Raw genomic sequence first — 26,272 nt, forward strand, 5'->3', positions numbered from 1 at the left:
AACAGCTAATCATTTAGATTCTCTTTTTCTGTCCTTAACCACACATGACTTTGTCCTTGTGTGTAAAAAACAACCATGCTGTGATTTGAGGATATTTCATTTTTAATTTAAAAGACTGTGTTGTTATACTCTCTTGGAACATACTTCTGTAGAAAAGAATTACCTGGGAGAACAGTTTCTCTGTAATTAAGAAATGCTACTAACTTTTCTGTGTCAGTTAACAGCCGAAAAGGCTTGCACTGAAGCAAAGAAACACTTGTAAATCAATGCTTCAGTTTCATGGGGGAACTGCCCCAGCAGATAAATGGAATGGACTAAACCCAGTGACATGGTTTTGGGGGCCCTTCACCCAGGCTGTTTCTAGCTCTGTTGCCACATAGTAGCTGGATTAATAGAGAAAACTGAGTTTGAGCACCAGTAATTGTTGGTGCTGTGATCTATCCCCTGCTGTATTTCATGAACCTCTTCAGTGCTGAGCGAAAACATGGCGCTGTTTTCTAAACCACTGTTACTGCTCACTGGTTCCCAAACCACCTGCTGAGTTAAGTATACTTAGATGTGTGGGGCTCTTGCTCCCTGGCTCAGCCTACCTTTCTAGTCCATCAGACTCAGAGCTGATGTGCTCATCAAATTGGGCCCTCTGGTGGTTGATTTGTTTGTTAATTTGTTAGGATCTAGAAACATCTAGGAGACTAACTTCTGGGAATGCCCATGAGGGAGTTTCTAGATTGGGTTGAAGTGGGAAAGACCTAAGTTCAGACAGCATCAAATAGAGTCCTCCACTGAATGAAGAGTAGAAGGCGAGCTGAGCACCCACATTCATCTCCCTTTGCTTCCTGATTTGTGGGTGCAATATGTCCAGCTGCCTCAAGCTCGTACTGCCGTGATGTCCCCATCATAACACACTCAAACTATGAGCCAAAATATATCTTCCTTCCTTAAGTTGTAAGGAGAGAAGTAACTAATACAAGACCTTTTTCTGGTTATCATTCCTGCCTGCCTCTGTCTTGTAAGATTGTAGCACTTCTGTCCTTAGCTTGGAAGGACCCTCACTTCTCTCCTGGGCTGTCCCTTCTCTTCAGGCGGTCCTCCCCTGAATCTCCTAGAGCTCTTATGCCATTGCACTTCATACACCATTTTGTTACATTTGTCATACATTTCCTTGTTCCACAGTTAGTTCTTTGTGTGGTGGGTTCAAATATGTTCTTCCAAAAAGATATTTTCATGTTCTAGCCCCTATTCTTATAACATTATCTGGGAATAATGGTCTTTGCAAATGTTGTGAGGATGAGGTCATATAGGATTAGGGTGGTGTGCTAGCTAGTTTTATATCAACTTGACATAAGCTAGAGTTATCTGAAAGGAGGGAACCTCAATTGTGGAAATGCCTCCATAAGATCTGGCTGTAGGGCATTTTCTTAATTAGTGATTGATGGGAGAGGGCCCAGCCCATTGTGGGTGGTGACACCCCTGGGCTGGTTGTGCTAGGTTCTATAAGCAGGCCGAGCAAGCCAGTAAGCAGCACCTCTCCGTGGCTTCTGCATCAGCTCCTTCCTCCAGGTTCCTGCCCTGCTTGAGTTCCTGTCCTGACTTCCTTTGATGATGAACAGTGTTGTAGAACTGTAAGCGAAATAAACCCTTTTCTCCTCAAGTTGCTCTGGTCATGGTGTTTCGTCACTGAAATAGAAACCCTAAGACAGGTGGGCTCTGGTCCAATGGCTGGTGTCCTCAAAGGAGAGGGAGGTTTGACTCTGGACACAGAGGAGAGGTCCACGGGCAATGACTGGAGTGATACGGCCAGAGCAATGGAATGTCAAGACATGATGTTAATACTGATTACTAAGTTGTAAGGAAGGAGTCCAGCTAGAGCCTTCAGAGGTGCATGACCCTCCAACCCCTCAAGGACAAACTTCCACCCTTAGAACTGTGAGTGTACATTTTTGTTGTTTCAGGCCACATTGTGATACATTTTTAAGGTGAATCTAGGAAACTAATACAGTGTATTTGTCTGATCTTTACTCTTCCACAGACTTAATGCTAGTTCACTAAGAGCTTAGGCTTATTTTGCTCATTGCTATCTCATCATTCAGCTGCTGACTAAAGAAATGTTAATGGTTATTGACGTAATAGTTTATGGTGAATAAAACTGATCCTAATAGGCATGCAGTTTATATAAGTGCATAGTCTGTGACTTCCAGTCCTTCTTATCCACCTAAAGTTCTCTCATGTTGTTTTGCAGTTTCTTCCTAGCAACCATGGATTTGTAAGCTTATCACTTTCCGAGTGTCATGTAAATGAAATCATACAGTATGTGTCGTTTGTATCTGGCTCTTTCACATTGTGTAATACACTAGAGATCTATTAGAGAGTCCTCTATGTTGTACCTATCAGTGCAGCTCCATGCTATTGTTCATTCAGCTAGTAGTTTGTCATCCCATGTTTGTTACTGTGGAAATGCTCAGCATGTAGATTAATTTACAGGGCATTATCTTCCCTCTTGGGGTTCATGAATCAAACACATAATAATAGAATATCTTAAGTGCCTTGGTGGTGTATGCACAGTGTATTAGGAGAGCCCAGAGAAGGAACATTTAACTCAGATTTGGAAACTCACAGAATGCTCTCCAAAGGAACCAGTGTTTAAGATATGAAGGTGATCGATTGATTGACTGGACTCCACCGGGAGAGGTGGATCCAGCACATGATCTGATTATTAAAAATTCAGGAACTCCGCAAGCTACACTATTGACAACATGAAATTGGCCTTGGTGGGTGTTTTCACTGTGGGTGTTAAGCACATCAAATGGGGACTCCTCCTGGCACAGCTCTAGCTGAGCATTCCAGCCAGGAGAAACAGTTAGCTGAATGCAAGAGAGGATGGGGCATTTTTGTGTTTTGTCTGTTTGTTTAATCACTGTCAATTCTGGCCCAGTTTCAATTGACTGACCGTTTTCCTCAGTGCAGGTCCCTTTCCAGCCTCCTTGCAGGCTGGGTAATTTCCAGGGACAGGTAATTTTGAATGCATGTCAGAAGCGTGGGCTTTACTCTGTTGGGTGCTTTAGGATTTTGTTTTCTTATAAATAATTTTGCTCTGAAGTATAGACAAGCCTCTTTAAAAGTTTGATCCTTGTGACCTTCCTTTTAATATTGATTAGATGTAACCGGAGCAGTGTTTAGTGTGGGATAACCACTACAGCAAGGCCTTTTTGCATATAAAATGAATCTCTGTATGGTGAATCCCTGTGAATCATGTCTCTTACAGTATGACTGTGGAAAAGACACTCCTGGTGATGACTGAGTGCTCAACACCACTTTCTATAGCATGTTTGGGTGTCTGTTTTTCTCTGCCCTTGGGTGGTTGCTCATACTTGGCTGTGCTCAGTGCTCTGCAGAGTACCTGAGGGAAGCATGCCTGGAACTCCAGAGCCTTTGGTCTGTAGGTTCCTTGTGGCAGGCATTCTTTTCTGTAGGTGTTACAGGAAGTCCACCAGAGATGATCGCTCAGATATGGTTTATAGCCAACTGTAAGTCTTTATTTCAGCTGACTAGGACTATACTCAGGTATTTGAGGACTTGGGCCTAGTCATGAGTGTCCAGAGCATGGGGTTTTTAAAGGCAAAGCCCAGGCCTGTCATCTCGCTCAGCAACTGCAGCGGGGAGCTTCACAGAAGCTTAACAAGCAGTTTAACAGAAGCTAAAGTAAGTGGTTAGCTGGAGGGGGCTCTGCATAAGCCGGCAATTTAACAGAAGCTAAGGTAACTTAGCTGGGGCTTGTTGACCTTGAGTTCCTAAAATACAGTTGGTAATTTTCCATGAGATTCTCCGTCAAGGAGATCAGAGTCTAGTTAAACCTGAAATGGCCTCAGCAAGAATACGAGATGGAGGGGCCTCTGTCCCGTCTTCCTCTGTCACACAGGCTCTTGGCCCTGTGCTTGCCTCTGTCCCCAGTTCTCCTCTCACTTCATGGAGTCTGTTGAACTTTGCATAGTTTCTTGTGTCATACCACAGCAAGAAAATTTTGCCAGTTAACTGGGGTAAATCCCTAGTTGTCTAATGTACAATATCCCGAAGGCCTTATTTCTTTCTGTCAGTTGTTTTGTTTTTTGCTGTTATTTCAGTGGGAGGATATGTTTCGCCCTCAGTCTTGGCTGGAAGTAGGAGTTATTATACTTCATCTAAAATCAGGAGTGGTTTAAGTAAGAGCCTGGCTGAATCAGATATACTTTTTAAAAAATTTTATTTATTTATTTTTTATTTTTATGGTTTTTCGAGATAGGGTTTCTCTTTGTAGCTTTGGAGCCTATTCTGGAACTCACTCTGTAGACCAGGCTAGCCTCGAACTCACAGTCCCTGCCTCTGCCTCCTGAGTGCTGGGATTAAAGATGTGCGCCACCACACCCGGCATTCAGATATACATGTTTAAAAAGTTGCTCATCAACCCAGCTGAGGTGGTGTGCGCCTTTTATTCTCGCACTGGGAAGCCTGAGGCAGGAGATCGTAAGTCTGAGGCTAGCCTGGGCAATGTAGTAATACCTTGCCTCCAACTTTTATTTTTAACTAGAGATTAAACTGTTCCACTTTTCTAGTTGACTTACTGAGACTCTGAGGTTATGTTGGAAGTAGATAAACCAGCTAAAATAGAGCTGCAAAAAATCAGTTAAGAAATAGATGTGAGTGATACCAGGCAACCAGCAATAGAGTGAAAAGTGTCCACATTCCAACAGTATCCCTGAGGGAGAAAGTGGGAACCAATGGAAAACAACAATTCAAACGAGAGGGTACCCTTCTAAGACAGAAAATCCATTAAAATCAAGGTCTGATTGTCACATCCTTTTCTAAATTTATTATATTGTCTGGGGAGGGGTGATATATGCCTTTGTGTGTGTCATGGTCAAAGAACAACTTGTGGGAATTAGTTCTCTCCTTCCGTTATGTGGTCCTGGGTGTTGAACTCAGGTTACTAAGACTTGGTAGCAAGTGCCTTTACCAGTTGAGCCATCTCTCCAGCACCACTGCCCAGCCTGATTTTAAAGATGCATTTCTATTGTAGGGGGTAAGAATAGTTTAGTTTTGACTTCAGATATGTTACCAACCAAAGGCAAGATTGAAAAACATGAGAATTCACATGAAAAACATTTAAGCCCTGGGGGAAAGTGGAAGGAAACATGCTTTAAATAAAGAAATATCCGGTAATTTAATATACTGCAGAATCAGAACATCACAGAGGTAGCCCCAAGGTTAATTTCTAGATGTTGCCTTTTAATTACATAGGTCACACATAGCAATTAGCATCTAGGAAAAATTATGTAGAAAATTGGAACATTATGTAAGCAACTGAGTTAACTTAAAACAACATCATGCTATTGCTTCTTTAAACTTTTAAATCAGGCTTACTTTTGCTTTTTATTTTTGAAAAATGATGGGTAAATGGATTTCATGATGGATTATCCTGTGTGTGTAGGTAAGGCATTGTTCATGCTCTCCTGTCCTCCCTCGCCCCCTGACTCCTGTGGGACCTCTTCATTCCATGCCAACATAGTTACATGAACACACACACACACACACACACACACACACACACACACACACTCATATATGGGAAATCCAGGTTCTGCACAAGAGAAAACTGAAAAGTTTGTATTTTCCACATTATACTCACTTGTTGCTTCCTTCTATTTTAGCTCTCTCTCTCTCTCTCTCTCTCTCTCTCTCTCTCTCTCTCTCTCTCTCTCTCTCTCTCTCCCCCTCCCTCCCTCCCTCCCTCCCTCCCTCCCTCCTTCCTTCCTTCCCTCTGTCCCTCCCATTCTCTCTCATCCTTGTAATAAGAAGGCTTATACCTCTCTATAATCACATAATATACTTAGTAAGTGGCCGGGGGAGATGGCTCAGTTGGCGAATTGCTTGCTGCATAAGCAAAAGGCCCTGGTTTCGGGTCCCCAGCACCCACATTATCAGTGGCACCCCAGCCAGTCCTTGTAGTTCCACTGCTGGAAGGGCAGGCCAAGGCTCCTGAGCTTTCAGGTCCTGGGTTCAGTGAGACTCTGCCTTCAAAAACCAAGATAAAGAGGGATGGAGGAAGACACTCAACTTTGACCACTGGTCTCCACACACATGAGCATATATGTACATGTGTATCTTTACACAAAATACATACAGAAACACACAAGGCAAAAGGATATTCAATAAATACTAGGAAAACATGATTTTCGTTAAAATTGTGAGTATAAATATAAAATATATTGATTTTATGAAATAGTCAAATTTATTTAAATATCTTTCTCAAAAAGGGTGTGGTGACAACACCCCTGAAATTTTAGCAGAGGCAGAAAGATTGTCACAGGTTCAATTCAGCCTGACCTACGTAGTGAGCTTCAGGCCAGCCAGAACTACATAGTGAGACCTGTCTCAGAAACAGTGACAACAACAGAAGGTGTTAGCAAACATTTAGCGTGTAAATCCTGTGAGAGCGCGTACTTTGTGCTGCATTCTGCGTCACCAGCTTCTGGTGATGGTAGGCACAATACACATTTATGTCAAAGTGTGCAAATATATAGTAAGTGGGAAAATACAGTAACATACAAAAATACTTCCAGCATATATTTCATTCTTGGACACGGTAACTCCAGTTTGGGAGAATATATGTCTGAAGTACAGTGCTCAGGCCTTAGCTTGATGTTGGGATGTGAATCTTGAAGGTCAGTTATAAGGAAGGCTATGACAGATCTGTAGCTTCCTTACGCCCGTGGACCTGCAGCTTTCTTTGCTTTGCTGTTGGCAGACAGACCATCTTACCACCCCAACTACAGGCGCTGTGTACCTCATTACCCCTTCAGTTAGGCTTCCGTATCGGTTGCCAACCATTTCATTTTCTCTTGCCAGAAGAGAGCAAGTCCTGCCACCGTGTGCGAGTGGCCACAGCTGCTCCCCAGCCTTCATTCCCAGGATGGTGGTTCTTCCCGTTCTTTTAGTGAGCAGCCTTTGGACAGAACGTGTATGTGGGTGGAGCACCAGTTCGTTTTGGTTTGTCGCACATTTGATTTGAGTCAGAGCAGCTCATCAGGTGAAACTTAGAGCAGGTGGGCATGCTGATAGCATGCATCCACAGTCCCCACAACTGCACTCCATGTCTGCTCAGGGTGCATTGCTTGTCACAGTGGTGACCTCAGCTCTTGTTCAGGAAATATGAAATACAAAAAGAACAAACGAGAACTTTAAAGAAGAATTTAAATGGGATCATTATGCACTGCAAACAGCACTTCACAAAGCAGACAGGCCTGAGGGACATCCTGCCTTCTAATACAAGCAAGGCTGCTGTTTATATAAATCCCTTCCTATATATTAAAATTTTCCTAGGAGGAATTTCTAAAACTTGTTTATTATGAACAAATAGACTTTTTTAAAGCCTTCCTTTTTGGTATCTTAGACTTGTTATAACCCTTTTTAACAACCATGCTACCACTTCCCATCTTACAGGTTGGTAGTACTGACTTCATAGTCATCACTAAAATACTCACATCTTGGGATATCTTTAGTTTCTTCTCTTCATTTTTGAGAGCTGTTTAAGAGCAACTACAATTGAGACCTCTGTCACCTTCAACTCCCTCCCACTTGTTCCCATCAGAAGTCCTCAGTCCCAGACAGTTCTGATCACCAACATAATTCTGTATTTTACATTTCTATTACATATTTAGCAAACTTCATGAAGATGTTTTTTTCTTATTTCTCCATTCCTTACCCCTTTATGGCACATAGACCACTTAGAGTAATTTTTTGGTTTAGTCTTAGACTTCTGTATTCATTCACTGGCTCCTTCATTCTTTTACACATAGGTTTAGGTAGTAAGCACGGTTTCCAACTGTCTGCAGTGTGTCAGGCACTGCAGCAGTCCCAGAAGTATATGGGAAACTCAGTGTGTGTAATGTGCAGAAAGCATCCTGATTTCATGGGAAATGGGCTGGGACCCTCACAAAGGTCAGAGTTCCATATATTACTGTAACTCCTGCAAACACTCCATAGAAGCTAAAAATGAAAACCCTGTAATAAGATATGAAAATCTAGGTGTTTTTTTTTTTTTTTTTTTTGAGACAGGGTTTCTCTGTGTAGTTTTGGTGCCTGTTCTGGAGCTTGGACCAGGCTGGTCTTGAACTCACAGAGATCTGCCTGCCTCTGCCTCCTGAGTGCTGGGATTAAAGGCGTGCACCACCACTGCCCAACTCGAAAATCTAGATATTGTTAATGGTTCACGAATGTCACAAGAGTAGAACGACTCTGGTGTACCATGTGGGGACTTGCCATCACACTGTGTGGCAAATTGGTAGCAGTGGAAGCTACAGTTTGTGCTTTTATGTGCTCTAATTTTTGACAAGAAGCCTAATCAAAAATTAAATTTCAAATGACCTTGGAAAATGTTTGCTCATATAAATCACAGTAAAATAGTGTTTACCAAAAACAAAAAGCACACCAAAGTGACAAAGTAAATTCAATGCTGATTTTTTTCCTCCATTCAGAAACTTACTCATACTCCTTGAGTTGAATAGAAGGAAGAAGTATAGAAATAGATAATTAAGACATATTGATATGTGAGGTAGAGAAATCCAGGGAACAGTGTGAGCCTCTTAATTAGCCTACTAATAATTTTCAAAACAAAGTCCCCATGCCAACAGAGGGAAGGACAGTAAGAAATAAACACCCACTGAATATGGACAGAAATGATCTTGGCACTGGTGAGAATAATTTTATTGTACTGACTGAGACTAAAGACACCAAAAACCAGGTGTGGTGGCACATGCCTATAATCCTAGCACCGGAGAGGCTGAGGCAGGAGAATTGTGAGTTCAAGGCAGGCTTGGACTAAATAGATCCTGACCAAGTAATTAATAAATATGCAAGTCCACCATTGTTTGAATAATGTGGCTTTAGAGTTTAAAATTTTTACTTTATATACATACCATTTAAAATCTTTTCCTGCTGTAGTTAAATGATATCCATTTTATGGTTTTGTTACTGCAATACATTTTGATATTCTAATGTATAGTTCTGGAAAATGGGGCCAGAGATGTAGTTCTGCCTCAGGTTCCATACCTAGCACCAAAAGAATCAAACAACAGTATTCAAAATATAACATGACTATTTCTGAAGGTATTCTCAAATAATTAATATCTCTTAGAGTATCTGTGAGAAGTACATCACATCTGAATTCCCAAAGTATTTTATAGACCCTTACATTACAGATAATAGGAATATTAATGTTAATGATATAAAACATGAGCATTTGGTGTGAACTATTAATAGGAATTTGGGGTTGTCTTTAGTATCAACATTAATGTGACATCTTCAGTTATAATGCATTTTTCCATTTGTAACTTTTGTCCTTTCATTATTCTATCACATTTTGTGTTCTAGAAACACCCAACCACTTGTAGGGAGGGCCTCCAGTAGCTGTGTTTCCCCCTCTGATTTAGGCTCTGCTTTTCGTTTACGATTTCCTGGTTTGTTTTCCTCTGTCATCTTTCAAAGCAGGCCTCACCTCTTCTAGGAAGCCTCACCTGCCTCCACACTCCCTTGGGTTGCATCCTCCTCTACAGCAGCGTGATACTTCTTTTTATCTTTGTGTCTACCGTTGTGTGCTCTGTAGTTGACTATATGCTCACGACCTCACTTCAGATGGGCATTAAATGATTCAGGTTTTCCTTCTTTGGAGCAGCACCTGCCATGTGTAGCTGTATGTAGCTTTGTTGAGTGGCTAAATACTTCTTTACTGTAGTCTTTTTTTTTTTTTTTTTTTTTCGAGACAGGGTTTCTCTGTGTGTAATGTTGGCGCCTGTCCTGGATCTTGCTCTGTAGACCAGGCTGGCCTCGAACTCACAGAGATCTGCTTGGCTCTGTCTCCCGAGCACTGGGATTAAAGGTGTGTGCCATCACTGCTCAGCTGTAATCTTTTTTTTTTTCCTGTGTAGGCATTGGCATATTTTGTTATGTTTGGGCAGTGTGCATTGATTGCTAGATCTGAACTCCTTGATTGTTTATATGATGGTTTATACCAGCAGAGGCAACCAACAAAGTTAGGTGTTAGGTTCAAAGTTAATTCTGAGGTGTCAGGTTATAAATGAAATACAAATAAACTTTTGGGGGGACAAAATCATTTATATACATATATAATTTTTGTTAGCATAAAAGATAATGGGTTTTATTATGACATTTAAATTTTATTAATATTATTGTATATTATGTGTGATGTGTATAGGGGGAGTTATGCACATACAATGGCACGTGTGTGGAGGGCAGAGGAGAACTTTGTGAGTCAGTTTTCTTCTTTTACCTCTAAGTATAATAACCTGGGTAACTGAACAACCTGGGTATTGAACTAAGTTTATCAGGCTTGCACAGCAAGTTTTTACCCACTGGCTCTTATTATGATGGTTTTATGCATGTAAATCATTGTCCCTTGTCTGATCTGTGCCCCATTGTCCTCTCCTAGTCTCCTTCCCTCCTCTTGCTTCCGTGTCATATGTGTGCATGCACACATGTGTCTTCAGTGTAGAGTCTGCACGAGAGAAAACATGAGTATTTCATCTTTGTTCCTCCAGTTCCCTCTTTTCCCTCCTCTTCCCCATCCCGTTGGATCTCTGTTCATAGTCCTCCTTTGCTCTCATGTCCTGTGTATTACATCTTGTCTAATTATGTCAGCAGCACAAAGATAGCATTACATACATGGATGTACATGACAAAAAAAATGAATCAGGAAAGGGAGTTTCACCACTCCTAAGCTGCTTTTCTGTCTCAGGGAACCTTTGTTCACTTGGTCTGTATGAGAGCAAGGAGAGCAGAGGGTGGATTTCCTATAGTACCATAGGAAATGGCACTGACTCAGTAAAACGGTCTTGCATTTTGCTGGAAACCCCAATTTTGTTTCACACTTATCCCATATCAAAATCAGCAAGATAAGTAAGTTGAAAGACATATTCTCTAAACTAAATTCCATCCAAAGAAGTTTAAATGTTACAGGAAGGTCTCTGAAATATCTCGGGGGTAGGGGGAGGGTTGTTCATGCTTCTCTAGACACAACCTCCTACCCTAGAAGCTGCTGCTATGGACTCACTGCCCATGCAGGAGCACCTAACACTCTACACAGCATTCTTTCCTCTCCCCTTCTATGGGAAGAGAATCCTTAATTCCTATTTGGCACAAGGCCTTCTGGGAAAAGTTGTTATGTCCTTTGTGGTTCAGCAAAAATAGTATGATGTATGAGAAGTAAGTGGGAATACGATGGATGTTATAGTTTCTGGAATCCCTCCATACCTGGTGATGAATGCCATGTGTCTCTTTCCCCTCCACTCTTCTTCCTTCTTGATGTTGCAGTTCTGGCTCAACAGCAGGAGCTCTGGCCATCATCTCAGAGGGAGAAGGGCCTCTCAGGCAGAGCAGTGAACTGGGAGGAGACTGGGCTACCAGGACAGTCTTTGACAGCCTGTCTAGACGTCTTTGGTCAATAGAGGTGCAGCCTTTTATCTTTAGCTGCCCTGATTATCCATGTCTTAGTTACACACACTCAGACCTGACCCCAGCTGACTCGGGGTTCCACAAATCAAATGTGTGATCTTAACAATGTCTGTGTCTCTCTGAAGTTCTTTGGATTCTCTTATTTATTCAGTCTTCTCAGATTATTTACTCTCATCTTAGAATGCTGTGCCAGGGTTTGATGTTGGCTTTCTTGTAAAAATGATTGATCTAAAAAATTTTTCCACGCTGTCAACAGTGATACAGGGTCAGCACAGAAGTATTTCACCAATAATTTGAAGGAAAGTAACTACATTCTAAGTTCCAGAATGTCAGCATCATCCTTCTCTCATAAAGTCTGGAACTCTACAATCTCTGACTCCCAGCTGTCCTTCCACGCACTCTATGCAGATGAACACCTGGTTTCTAGGGATGTTAGGAAGATAGACACATCCTATATGTGAAGCTCAATGTGGACATTTGATGCTCAGGGGCTTCGGGAGCCTCACAACTGGTGAGAAAGTTACTGGTGAGAAAGTTAATTATAAGTCACAGTTGGGCAGGACAAGAGATTTTGATGATCTCTCTTGCTTGTATAGCTTGACCTAACTTTTAAGATACTTAATGGCTTGTATTGTCTTCCTCTCAATAACCGAGTGAGGCGCTGTTTTGTTTTAGGTTAAACACTGAAGGACATCCATATTTAAAATGGTAAATCTGAAAAGGCTAAAAAATTGAGTGTGATGAGAACTTTTATGCCTTATAGGCTGAGCTCTGATCTTTCTTGGATTGACCTGTGTGAGCCTGTGGACTTAAGATTTACTCTGATTTTCCAAATATTGCTATGTGTCACAGATGAGGAACCTTCAGAAAGAACATTTAGGGCCTTCCATCTCCATGGCAACCACTGTGGAGATCATTTAGCCTCCTATTCCCTGTGGGAGCTTTGTCAGCCTACAGTGTTCATGTGTGATTTCTCAAACTCTGGGTCCTGGTTGAGGGTAAGGGATGGTGAAAACAAGGGGCAGGGATGGAGCTTCCAATGAAGTGCTTGTCCAGAAATATCGAAACAAAGGATATGTATGGGTCAAGTTCATGATTAAAAGCTCAGTACAGTAGGTGGATATGATAATTCCAGAATTTGGGAGACTGAGGCAGAAGAGATCACAGATTTAAGGCCAGCCTGGATTATGTAGAGATATTTTTGTCTCCAAAGCCAAACAAACAAAAAATCATAGGAACTAGGAAGGATCTCATTTGTGGGAAATGACCAAATGATAGGAATGGGGTGTGAGGCTTGAACAGATTTCCACTTTCACTGTCTGTGTGTCATATCTCTTTCTGTGTTCTTTATAGTTTGACCTGAATGCCCAGGCTCTGATTGTGTTAAGTGATTTTGTTGGGCTGAAAGTGTTTTTGTTTGTTTATTTTGTTAAGGGACCAGGAGGATAAATTTAAACTGAAAGCAGTGTTATCTGTGACAATGTGGTAGACTTTTGAAGCATTCTGGTTCTGTAGGATTCTAGCAACTTTGTCTATTTTGCCTTGGGTCACATGACATCTGTTGGGCAGTTTGGAGAAGTTAAGCAGGGTGAGAGACCTGGACATCTTAAATGCAGTGATAGGCTGTGTATGCCTCTTTAACTCACCAATATCGCCATGGGAACATGTAGAGTATATAGAAGTTCATATTTTTAAAAACACTATAGGCATTATTTCAGAAGCCTGTGATGATTTCCAAAACAAAGTACTGTTTATTTCTTAATTTAGGTTTCATACCTTTGAATGGTGTCAACATATCAAATATTGGGGACCTAGATATAAAATATTCATTAAGAATTTGTTTTTATTCTGTGGAACTTAGAAGATTCTGGCAAACATGGCGAGAGCTTTATTAGTTAATAAGAAAAGAATTTATTAGTACAACAGTAAATTCTGGGGTTGACAGATCTTAGTTCCTGCCCTCAAGAATATTTAACTTTTTCACAGATTCCCTTAGTTCTGGTTGGTTCAGTGTCAAAACCATCTTGTTGTTGACAAAGTGAGTTTAACTGGAAAAGTATTTGCAGAGATGAAAATTTCCTTCAACCCCACTACTCGCTGAGAGAATTGCTCTTAAATTAGGTATATAGTTGTCTTGGGTCATTTTGTTAGTTTGAGGATATGATATATACATCTCAATCATATATATATGTATGTATATATGTCAGATGTATCATATTCATATTCTACACGTTGATTTTTATATAATTGAGACAATAGTTATATTTCAGTGTCAGTACATGTAGATCTACCTAGTTTTAAAAGGCTTTCATGGAGTATTAGGTGTCTGTTCCACAAATAATCAAACGTAACACAAGCTACCTGAAACATCACTGTAAGGTGTCTATTGGTGACTCCTGTCGTGGCGCACTGCAGACCTGTTGCTCTCCCGGCATTGACAGCTGGGAGATTGCACCTGCCATCGCAACAGCATTCCAAACAGACTTGCCATACATACTCTTAGGTACCAGCCTCCGTCTGAGGTGGACTGGACACAGTAATGTTCTTCCGCAGGTCAGCTTTCATCTTCTCAAATAGAGAGAGAGTGGCTAAAGGCTTTGTTTCTCATCAGCACCTGGAGCTGGAGAGCTATTTGGTGGTGATGAGTTTTACCCAGGGAATCTCAGAAATCAGAGTATTGGGTGCTGCTTAAAACACTCTCTTTGATTTACTTATTCATTGTATTCGTGTGTGTGTGTGTGTGTGTGTGTGTGTGTGTGTGTGTGTATAAATGTGCAGAGTCCAGAAGAGCCTGTTATGTGTCTTCTACCATCACTTTATATCATAGTTCATGAGACCAGGTTGCTCACAGAACCTGAAGTTAACTGTTTTCACACAGCTGGCTGGCCAGCAAGCCCTAACATCTGCCTCTCTCTGTCCCCAGAACCGGGGTTACAGACGTGCAAGGCTGTGCCTGGCTTTTTAGGTGGTTTTAGGTGAATCTAAATTCCTGTCTTTGTGCTTATACAAGCTCTTTTGTCTACTGAGCCATCTCCCCAGACTCTTTTTGAATGTTTGGAAGCATTTTTAAAGTAGCACCCCTCATAATTTTCTAATACTTGACTCTTTACACAATGACTTGATTTTTGAGGGAAAAAAACCTCTTTATTTTGGCTATAGAAGATAGCCACAGTTGGCAGTAGAGCAAGGACTTTGTCTCCCATCTCAGCTTTTACTGTGTGTCCTTCAAGTCTATCGCGGGAGCAGAATGATTTGCAGCTTTTAAATGGGGGCTGGCTCTGAACTCACAGTCCTCCCTTTAGCCTTCTTCAGATAGTATGGCCTGCCCTGCATGTTGGCATTCTTATTTGCAGAGTCAGATTTGGGGGATTGTTTGTTGCTTTGCAAGCTACAGAACAGCCTCAGTCTTTTGTTTTGCTTTAGGATGTTGTGTGCATGTCTAGTAAGGCTGCCCTGTGATCTCTTGTAAGTCATGAAACGTGTCATTGGAGGGAGAATGTGGTGCATTCCCCTTGTGCTGGAGTAGAGTTGAGCATGCTGTGGACCCACTGTGCACTGTTCCTTAAAGAAGGCCCCAGACTGTTGTACAACCACACGTCTGACCTGTGAGAAGGGAGCACGGGTGGCACCACCATTCTCTCAGGCACGTCATGGTATGATTCAGAAGGAACAGTTTTAGTAATATTTTAGAAGAACTTGTGTTTCAGGGCTCCCAGTTTTTTGAGTGTGAATATTCTTTCATCTTCAATTGCAGAATGAGAGGGGTTAGCAGTTGATGATACATAGCAGTCCTCTTCCTTTAGCAAGTTTATTACTTAGAGCAATTAGCCTCTATGTGTTTCATCCACGAGGACTATTTAAAACTTAATTTTATTATTATTATTATTATTACATGTATGTATGAGAAAGAATGAATGTGTGGGCAAGAGGGGTGACGAGGGGGAGAGAGCAGGGAGGGAGCATGTGTATGTTACAGCACACATGTGGTGTCTGAAGAAAACCTTCCTCTGTAAGTCCTAGGAATGGAACTCAGGACAGGCCTGCACAACACATGCTTTTCCCAACACTGGCCGATCCCACCAGCCCTGAGGTCTTAAAACTAAATAAGACAAAAGCACTGTAAAGTTATATCATTGTGATGTTTACTGAAAGCAGTATTTTAGATATCTCATTCTTCCTTAAAATTTTCTTCTCTGTACATACTTGATTTTTCTGTGGGTTGGAAATGACTTCACAAGCGTCATTGTTGATGATCTTTAGCTGTTTCTGTTCTACAAAGTTTGACATGGATTCTGAAATATTGTCAGTATGTCAATCTCTGTGGATCTTTTTCTATACTGTGTCCTGTGTTTTTCCTTCTCTTTAATAAACAGTCTGTAGAAAGCTGTAGATAGCCGTGGGCTGTCGTTCCTGTTATCTTCCTCTTTTGGCTGCAGCCTTAGGCTTGCACCCTCTCACAGCCTTAGGCTTGCCACCCTCTCACAGCCTTAGGCTTGCCACCCTCTCACACCCTTAGGCTTGCACCCTCTCACACCCTTAGGGTTGCACCCTCTCACACCCTTAGGCTTGCCACCCTCTCACACCCTTAGGCTTGCACCCTCTCACAGCCTTAGGCTTGCCCTCTCTCACACCCTTAGGCTTGCACTCTCTCACAGCCTTAGGCTTGCCACCCTCTCACACCCTTAGGCTTGCCACCCTCTCACACCCTTAGGCTTGCACCCTCTCACACCCTTAGGCTTGCCACCCTCTCACACCCTTAGGCTTGCACCCTCTCACACCCTTAGGCTTGCACCCTCTCACACCCTTAGGCTTGCCACCCTCTCACACCCTTAGGCTTGCACCCTCTCACACCCTTAGGCTTGCACCCTCTCACACCCTTAGGCTTGCACTCTCTCACAGCCTTAGGCTTGCACTCTCTCACAGCCTGAGGCTTGCACTCTCTCACAGCCTTAGGCTTGCACTCTCTCACAGCCTTAGGCTTGCCCCCTCTCACAGCCTTAGGCTTGCACTCTCTCACAGCCTTAGGCTTGCACCCTCTCACAGCCTTAGGCTTGCCCTCTCTCACACCCTTAGGCTTGCACTCTCTCACAGCCTTAGGCTTGCACTCTCTCACAGCCTTAGGCTTGCCCCCTCTCACAGCCTTAGGCTTGCACCCTCTCACACCCTTAGGCTTGCACTCTCTCACAGCCTTAGGCTTGCACTCTCTCACAGCCTTAGGCTTGCACTCTCTCACAGCCTTAGGCTTGCCCTCTCTCACAGCCTTAGGCTTGCACTCTCTCACAGCCTTAGGTTTGCCCTCTCTCACAGCCTTAGGCTTGCACCCTCTCACAGCCTGAGGCTTGCACTCTCTCACAGCCTTAGGCTTGCACTCTCTCACAGCCAGTCTCCAGCATAAGGTTTGCTCAGGTGTTAGTTATGCCCTGCTTCCAGCATGCAAGACTTGGGACCCTACCTGGAAACCTTGACTTTTCAACTCTTGTGCCTCTGTGGTTCTAAACTCCTGTTTGTGCCATTCGTGTGGAAGATTAGGAGATGCTCTCCCAGCTTCGCACCACCTAGGCTGTTGCTTGCTACCTCCAAGATCCCTTGTGGAGAACTGGCAAGTGCAGAGAGCAGAGAGCAGTCCTCGAAGGCACCTGACTGCCTGTGTGCTTCTCTTCTCTCTGGATACTTGGGTTATATCTTCAGAGCGCTCTGATTTCCTCAGATGGGACTTGTTTGTCGGGAGGGCAGTTCTTCTAGTTCTCAGATTGATTTACAAAAAGATTGATTTACAACAAGTTAGTTAATCATTTTTAAATTCTTGTTGGTATTTAAAATTATTAAAATATTAAAAATAAGTACAGCATGCCTTGTTATTGAGCCTTATCCTGATTGTATATTATAATCTATAAGGTCTTATGATTATTTGTTGTATATGGAAGTTCAGGAATTACATGAATGGGGCTGTGGAATTGGCTTAGTCAGCAAAGTGCTTCAAGCCTGAGAACCCGAGTTTGACCCCCAGAACCTACTTAAGAAGAAAATGCCGAGTACAGGGATACACACATGTAATGTTAGTGCTGGCGAGGAAATGCTGAGTACAGGGATACACACATGTAATGTTAGTGCTGGCGAGGACATGCTGAGTACAGGGATACACACATGTAATGTTAGTGCTGGCGAGGCAGGGGTAGTGGATCCCTTAGTCTCAATGGACAGCCAGTCTACCCTGGGTTGGAAGTTCCAGGTCAGTGATAAAGCTAATCTTAAAAAAAGAAAACAAACAAAAAAAACAAGTGAGCAGCCTGAGGACTGACCCTCAGCTTCCACTTACCCATGCACACAAGTGCACCCATAAACACACATGCACCCACACACATAGTAATGACAAAACAGCATTGGATAAAGCAGTCAGCTGTTGGCTAATTTAAAAAACTCCAAGATCTGTTTTTAATTATTGCATATGTTATCAGCCGTCTTTCTTCATATACCGTTCTCTTGGCCTGCTTTTCTCCTGGGCTGCTTTATTCTGATTGACTTACAGAGTCTGTTTCTATATTAGAAACAATAGTTCTTTGTGTGTCTTTGCTGGAAATGTTTCTTGTCACTGTGTCATCTTTGAGTTTGGTTTTATTGTCATAGAAGACCTAAGATAATTTCTTTATATCTTAATTTTGTGGAATTTAATGTATACTTCTCTAACTTCAAAATTCAGCCTTGTTTGTCGTTCTGCCTTCCCCAAATGTCTACGTCTTTGAACCACACAAAATACGTTTTTGAGTGTTGGAAATGGGATGTTTTAGCTCCAATAAAGACTGATTCTCCACAGATATCGCTCTGCTGTTGTCTGAATGTCCACACACCTGGGTCTCTTCGGCACTTTCCTATTTTATGAGTAGCTCTCTATTTTATTCATTGAGATTTTTGAATGTGTTTTTAAAATTGAAGACAAATTCTTCACCCTTTGAAAGGCTGATGTGGTGGTGCACGCCTTTAATCCCAACACTTGGGAGACGGGGCAGGTGGATCCCTGAGTTTGAAGCCATCTTCGTCTATGTAGTGAGTTCCAGGCCAGTGAGGGCTTCATAGACTCTTGTCTTAAAAACAGATGAATCTACCTTTCATTTCTTGGTTTACATATTTTTAAAAAATGATTTGATAAATCTTTTTGAGATTTGAAATGAACATTGATTTTGTAGATTAGATAAATTTGTTTTTCATCTCCCTTGGTAAAAAGTTTGAAGTAGTTGCTTTTAATAAATGTTTATTATGCTTTATTCCTAGAAATTCTGTTTATATTCATGTTAGGTTCTTCTGTTTTACTTTCAATTGGATTTTAAGAGAGCTGCTTATTTTTATTATAAATTTTCTGAAGCCTTTCCTACTCATTCCTTTGGATTTTCCTAGTACAATAGTAACAGTCTATTTTCTTCAGATTGTCATGGTTTCATTTCTTTTATTTTTCTAGTATTGTTAATTCATTCTTTTCTTTAGTTGCACTGGCTGTGACAGTGAAAATAATATATGCATGCACACACACACACTTTATCCCCACTGCCCCTCCTTTCTTTTGAGGCTGGATTTCATGGTAGAACCCTGGCTGGCCTAGGATTTGCTATGTAGACCAGGTTGGCCTAGAACTCAGAGTTACACCTTCCTCTGTGTCCCAAGTGCTGGAATTCAAGGTGTATACAACCATGCCTAGCCATATCTATTTATTTTATTCAGGTGTGTGTATGTGTCTGTGTTTATGTGTCTGGGCACACATGCCACATAGAGTGTGTGGAGGTCAGAGGAGGCTAGCACTCAGGAGGCAGTTCTCTCTTTTTACCATATTGGTCCCAGAGGATCAAATTGAGATAATCAGGCTTGGTGGCAAATTCATTTTACCTGCTGAGCCATCTAGCCCACCTGAATGTATATATATATATAAAATGTGTGTGTATGTGTGTATGTATGTATATGTGTATATATGCACAATTTTTTAATTTTTAAAGTCATTAAATGTTTTTCCAGCACAATCACAGTTTCCCCTCCCTTCCTCTTCTCCCAGTCCTCCCTTGAACCTTTCCTTTTTTCCCCAACTACTTCTCTCTTCAGAAAGGGACAGTGTCCCATGTATATCAGTCAGCCATAGTATATCAAGTTGCAGTAAGACTGGCACCTCCTCTCCTGTAGAGGCTGGACAGGGCAACCCAGTGGAGGAAAGGGTCCCCAAAGCAGGTAACAGAGTCAGAGACAGCTCCTGATCCCATTGTTAGGAGACAATTCTCCTGGCTTTCTGTTACTTATGTAAGATTGGTTGATATGCATACTTCTTTAAGAAAAAAAAAATGAGGCTTGCGGGTATAATCCTGGTAAAGTACTGGCCTGGCAAGCACAAAGCATTGGGTTCCAGCCGCTTTACTGCCGGAAGAATAGAAAGTTGGTTCTTTTTTTGTAATTCTCTGTTTTGTTTTCCCCCACTAACTATAGAACAATTGCATTCTTGTCCTTTGTTCTTTATTTAGAAACCAAGGTATTTAAAACTTCAACTTTTTCTTGCAGAATTCTCCTCCAAGCTTCTGGATAGATCTGTATTAGTTTATAACTCTCGCCTGTATCCTTACTCTCCAGTTTCATTTCTCCTGATAAAAAGTAATACAAGTAAAAATGATGTTGCAGAGGCATTTAATACAGTAAGCACGGAGAATCACAATAGATGTGTGCATATATGGACACATAAGACTTCATTTATTTTAAGAATTTTGAATTATCAGATTGGTTCACCCACAACGAAATGTGTTGACTCTTCTCTACTTTTGGTTCTTTCTCTACTTTTTACCTTTGTCTCCCTCTTCTTTTGAATTCTCTCTCCCCCACTCTGTTAATCGGAAGAAAAGAATAAATCCCATGGTTCTATCACCTGGGTAGTAACACACAGGGGAGAGGTGGCCTGTGATGGAGTTTTAAAATACAGGTAGGAGATGAAGGGCAAGAGGCACATGGGTCTTCGGCTTATAAACACATTGAATGCGCTTTATTGCCCATGGGATATGTGGTGTATATCCTTCAGAAAAATTAAAAGGAAAATAAAGAAGCTGTAACTGGTTATGTGTTTTCTGGCCTAGGGGGAGGGCTGTGCAGGAGTCATTCCCGCCTGAAAAGGGGGGTTGAGGTTTTCTTCAGACGGGGGCTTTAGAGATGTGTGTGCAGGCTTGTGTATGTGTGTTGGTGCCGGGGACTGACCATGCACAATTAAGCAGGTACTCCTAGGCAGCTGTGATGGTGCAGGCCTTTAACCCCAGCACTCCAGAGGCAGGCAGGTCTCTGTGAGTTTGAGGCCAGCCTGGTCTACAAAGTGAGTTCCAGGACAGCTAGAGAAACCCTGTCTCAAAAAAAAAAAAAAAAACAAAAAAACTTCAGGACAAGAAGATGAGATAGAGCATTGAATTGTCTGCATGAAAGTACAAAAACAGGTTGCCTGGGGAGATAGAAAGTAAATGAAGTGGGACCAAATTTTATATCCGTGTGAAAGCTAGAGAGAGAATTCTTCATGTGTAATGAATTATTAATGCAAATTCTCAGATGCGTATGCATGTACAAAGCAAGCCTTGTAGCAGAGCAGAGAGCTTGCTGCCCAGGATCATTTTCAATGCTTGCTTATGTTACCATCAGATGTTGTTACTTACCTCAAGACTCAGAGTAGTGCACTATGGTTTACCCAATGGTCTAATGCACGGACTTTGAGTTTAGCTTGTGTTTGACATTGTGACTAGGTGATATTTGGAGTGATAATGGAGGTTATTAAGATTATAACTTATCAAAAAGATAGTCTGTTATCATTGTGGGTCAATCCAGAGATGCTGTCCTTCAGTCTCATTTTCTCTCTTCTGCCTTGCTGCCACCCCATCATAAATACAAACTTCTTTGCATACACTGAGCAGAAAAGATGGAGATAGACTAGATATGGGTAAATGGCCCCGTTTGCAGGCCTGTTTGCTTGTCCCTTGACTTGTGGAATGGTGGTTTATTGAGTGAAAACTGAATGAAGTGTAGCTGTCAACAGCATTTTCCAGAGCCCAGATGTATGCACTGGATCCAGGACTTGCAGGATGGTGTCACTGTATTTGGGAAGGTTAACTATTCAGAATGTCACTTGTGCTCTAAAATGGAAACAGAGAAACTGGGTGTCTTCTGTGTAAAATTATATGTATGTGTATATATATGTGAGTATATAAAATTATATATGTGTATGTATATTATATACATATTTTTTTCTATTCCTAGGGGACTCCTTCTCACAGTTCCGATTTGCTGAGGAGAAAGAATGGGATGGTGAAACTTCATGTCCAAAGCAGGTAAGACAAGTGTGTCTCCAATGTCTCAAGACCAAGGCCCTGCACCTTTCCATTATAGCAGAGATGAATCTTGTGGAAAAGAGCTGTAATCCATATGCATTTTATTCTCTGCTACCAGCTCTGGAGAGAATATGTGAGAGACCTAGTTGATAAGGTCCTTCAAGCTTGAGTTCATTAGGCCATCTGTGAATGTCTCATAGGTTGAGTTGTGAAGTAGGAAATTAATGGCTATGATTTTAACACAGATTACTTTGCTATTTTTTTTCCTTCTGCTTTTTTTTTTTTTTGCCAGCCTCCTCTCTTCCTGACATTCCTTCCCTAACCTTGTACCTTTATTACCCTTCATTTAGTAGGATAAATGTACAAAATAAAAACAGTATCATAGAAGGCCTTCAGTCAGTCCTTAAACCACAAAGGTTTCATGCTGTGTTCATGCTGTAGGTTTAGTCATGGTCCTTGCTGTGTTCATGAGTAAGGAATGGATTAGGTGCCACTTTCCCTCTGAAGATCTGTGAGAAAGAATTTCATATGTTTCCCAGCCTGACCTCAAACTCTTGACCCTCCTGTGTCTGTCTACCAAATGTTGAGGTTATAGGCCTGTGCCACTACACACCTGGCTTTTCTCACATTCTTTTATGGTGAGATGCCAGTGCATGCATCTATGGGAGGGAGGGAGGGAGGGGGAGAGAGGCGGATATCAGCTTGGTGTGGTGGTGACCACTGCCCTATCTGTCTCTGAGTGAGCGAGCTGTGGGCGCACTGTTTGGGAGAGAGCCATTGAAGCTCATTAGATGGGATTTATTATTGGACTCCCAGACAGAACTAACTCCGGTGAATGGCTTATGCACACTTACTTTACCTCCGCTCTCTTTTAAAATCCATCTAGAACTCAGCACTCTATGTGGACAGTGAGTCACTGGTTCAAGCCCTTCAACAGCTGCCCCTCTCAGTCCGGCTTAACGTTGCTGCGGAGTTGATCCAGGTAAAATCAGAGTCTGCCTACTGGCTGGGTTGGGACAGAGGAAGGACCAGAGGGAAGACTATAGCCTGCAGGGTGTCTCAGTCTCAACTTTCCTCATCACCAGTTGAGGCCTCATATTGAGATGTCACCTTGTAAAGTGTGAAGGAAAACAAAACAGTTGTTTGAAGTTACTGTTATATTTTATATATGACATATTTTAATGGATCAAATTAATAGAATTGGATGCAAGAAGGACTATAAAGTCTAGCTATTACCACAGAATATTCAGGTATCAGGCTCTGAGTTGGCACTAGGCACATAGTGGTGAGCAGGTGGATGTGGTTCCTCCTTCTACTGGAAAATAGTGATACTAATCAGTTTAATGAAGTAATTATACAGATGCATAGAAATGATAAGTTATGTGAATCACAGTGTGCCATGAGAGCTTGTAGTAATGAACCTGATGTATCCTGGTGTGGCTAGGACTGGCTGTCCTCAGGAAACAGTGGGTAAGCTGAGGTCTGAGTTGTAAGATTACGTGAGCTGCAATGAAAGGAGATGATGACCCAGCAGGTCCGCATTAATGAAAATGATCACAGTCAATACTGTGCTGGGGGAATAGAAAGCAGGCTGGGCGGTTGGAGTGTGTATTCATGGCTGTGTCTGTGCGCTCTTGTACAAAGGCAGAGTAGGTAAGCCATTTTAACAAAGCTGTCACCTGGGTCCAGGTGAGAGACCCTAGCTCAGACACAGACACACACACACACACACACACACACACACACACACACACACACACACTCTCACATCCATAGACTTCAGGTCTGTTCTCAACTGTGCTCATTAGTATCACCTAGGAGGTTGAAAAATAAGGGAAACAACTTCCAGGTTCTCACAGAAATCTAGGTCACAGAGATCTATGAAGTGGGTGTAGGATTAGCATAGAGGACCACGCCCTGGCTTCGCTTTATACACTGCAATGCTGGACATTGGTCTAGTTCATGCTTATAAGGCCATGCTGAAGTAAATTTCTGAGGAGTTACTAGCAATTTGGGTCTTTAAGTAAGAGTAGGGATCAATTGCTATAGGGCACACTTTCTAGCCTATGCATTGTGGGCCCCTGCCATCCCTGTGGCCTTACCCCAAAAGACGGTTTCTCAGCCTTAGGCTGAGACCTTGTCACAGTCATATGGGAAGTTTTTGAAGCATAACACAGATAGGGCCAAATGTACAGATAAGTAATGTGTAACTGGAATCAGCATTCAGGAGTCAGAATATTGCCAGTTCCTCTGAGGCCACCACATATACCTTAAATCCCCATCTGCCCACAAGACAGCCATTACCCTGGCTTCTATTACTATAGTTTTACCTGGTTTTGAATGTTCTATAAATGTAGCCAAATAGTCTGATTTTCTTCACATTTGACATTTTATATTCAAATGACTGTTGAATTCTTTTCTTCTTGGCAAATGATTCTGCCCCATCATCTAAGCACAGTGACCAAGTCTACTTGGCCAATTACTACTTAGTAACTTTTACAGATAGGCCATTCTTCATTATAGACTTAAGTATCAATTCAAATAGACATGTGGTACAGTCAGTGTTCAGGCCAGGGATAGGAAGATGTGGGCTTTTACTTCCACCTCGGGGCTAGTTAGCACATATTGGAGGGGAGTAGAGTGGGAGGCACAGCCCTGTGATGTTTCCACATAGTCTCTTCATTCACCCTGGGTTGGTCAGGAAGAGGTCTACAGTGGGTCTCCAACGGGAGATACTTTGTAGGCTGTCTGAATTGAGTTTCCTACCTACAAGATTGTATGGCTTCCTTGACTTCTTGTGCTGAAGCAAAAACAAGGATTCTACTAAATTCTGACATCTTGCTTCTTTTTCAGACCACAATTCCTTTGGAACTTCCACAGGTGAAACCAAGGAGAAATGATGACGGCAAGGAGCTGGGCATGCAGTTAAGGGGGCCCATCTCCGAGCTCAGATCTGCTGTGGGTAGTTGTCCCAGGTCTCTGGGCAAAGACAGTTTAAGACCAAACCCTCTAGAGGGTTTGCAGAAAGCCCCCTTCCCACCACAGTCCGTGGCAGACCATCTGGAAGATGAACTGGACATGCTGCTGCATTTAGATGCACCTGTGAAGGAGGAGGACAGAATCTGTCCGGACCAGACGTCTCAGGACCAGGAACCAGAAAGAGAGGGGCAGGTGGCCCAGGAGGAAACAGGTATGGCTGTCATTTCATTTCCCGTTCATCTTCTCAGTTCTGGTGTTTTTGTGGGAACAGCCCTACCCCATCACTTATGCATACCCCTCTGTGTCTGACATTGATTTAGCCATGTCCCAGGCATCTCTTCCCCTGGGCAAATCACAGCTTCCCCTGCTTTGACCTTTCTGACAGTTTCTCTTACTCAATATATCTTAGGCTTCCAAAGTGGCTACCAGCCCAGTTGCAGTATTAAATTTAGAGCTGCAAATTGAACTGCTGTAAAAGCCTTTCAGTAGAAGACCTTTTAATCGACTGAACAGGCTGGAAGCAGATTTTTTTTTTTTAAAGCAAAAGAATGTTTACATCATGTAAATATTTTGTGAGCTGGTAGCCCTTCTGATGTGGTAACTGTCATATACAGTACTCGAGAGTCATTATGATGTTTCAGGATTGCCCCAAAGGAAAAGGACACTAAGCTATGCTGTTGGTCTTTGTGTTAGAACAAACTCCACAACACCAGTGAGCAGTGAAATTCATCTTCAGTATAAATAGAAGAGCAAATCTGTACCTTTGCTTATTTTGTTTAGATACTATTGATTGTATCTTAGGGAGTGACAGTAATGAGAATTTGCTTGTTGTGGAGAAAGCAGTAATTTGGGCTGAAGTATATCCTCAAACAAACCCCCAGGAAGCCTTAACCCTCACTATTGTAATTGATGTGAGGTGGCTAATGTTGATTTTATTTCTATAGTTCCTGAAAAACCATCTATGACCGGAGAGAAAAATGTGGAACCTGAACAGATGAGCACATCCAAAAATGTCACTGAGGAAGAGCTGGAAGACTGGCTGGACAGCATGATTTCCTGAGGAGGGGGGATGGGGGGGGGATGTGCCTGAAGCAAACTAAGTAAGGGTGGGCTAGTTTACCAGAATACCCCATGCTAACATGTACTGTTACGCTTGCAGCAGCCAATGCCTACCTCTGCTTTTGATGGCATCTGAATACATGTGTGAGGCTTACTTCGGGCTTTGTTTTGTTGTTATCTGGCTTAGTCACCTAATAGATTTCTTTAAGGACCGAGGTGTCACAGCTATGTTTTCAGTCTTCTTCCTGACAGTATTACAGAACAACCAGTGCTAGTTAAGGGACTATACACAAGGAACGAGGGATGCAGCTGGTCAAAATAAACACCCTCTGGTCTCTGGACATTTCCTTGAGGTATGAAGCCCGTGGGCTGCTTGTCTCCTGCCCCTGACTCCAGCAGTCAGGATGCTGTGG

At 42.2% G+C, this 26,272-nt stretch overlaps 1 protein-coding gene and 1 long non-coding RNA gene across 3 annotated transcripts; one reads left to right on the forward strand and one right to left on the reverse strand.

Moving 5' to 3' along the window:
* Positions 1–6,243: 6,243 nt before the first annotated feature.
* Positions 6,244–12,332, reverse strand: LOC131909459 (uncharacterized). The gene is made up of 3 exons (XR_009378851.1): positions 11,299–12,332; positions 8,949–9,081; positions 6,244–7,168 (listed from the first exon to the last, which is right to left on the reverse strand). It is a non-coding gene; the product is annotated as an uncharacterized LOC131909459 (long non-coding RNA).
* On the forward strand, positions 11,835–26,013 carry Aven (apoptosis and caspase activation inhibitor). 2 transcript variants are annotated; one of them, XM_059261095.1, is made up of 5 exons: positions 11,835–12,025; positions 21,751–21,821; positions 22,708–22,803; positions 24,675–25,011; positions 25,745–26,013. In XM_059261095.1, the coding sequence occupies exons 1-5, from the start codon at positions 11,980–11,982 to the stop codon at positions 25,858–25,860; spliced, it is 666 nt and encodes a 221-aa protein (XP_059117078.1). In that variant the 5' UTR covers positions 11,835–11,979; the 3' UTR covers positions 25,861–26,013. The 2 variants fall into 2 exon arrangements, with proteins under 2 accessions (XP_059117078.1, XP_059117079.1); XM_059261096.1 differs by having other exon boundaries at positions 11,835–12,010.
* Positions 26,014–26,272: the final 259 nt, after the last annotated feature.

The sequence above is a fragment of the Peromyscus eremicus genome, chromosome 4 (assembly GCF_949786415.1).
Source record: "Peromyscus eremicus chromosome 4, PerEre_H2_v1, whole genome shotgun sequence".
In the NCBI taxonomy this organism is placed as follows: domain Eukaryota; kingdom Metazoa; phylum Chordata; class Mammalia; order Rodentia; family Cricetidae; genus Peromyscus; species Peromyscus eremicus.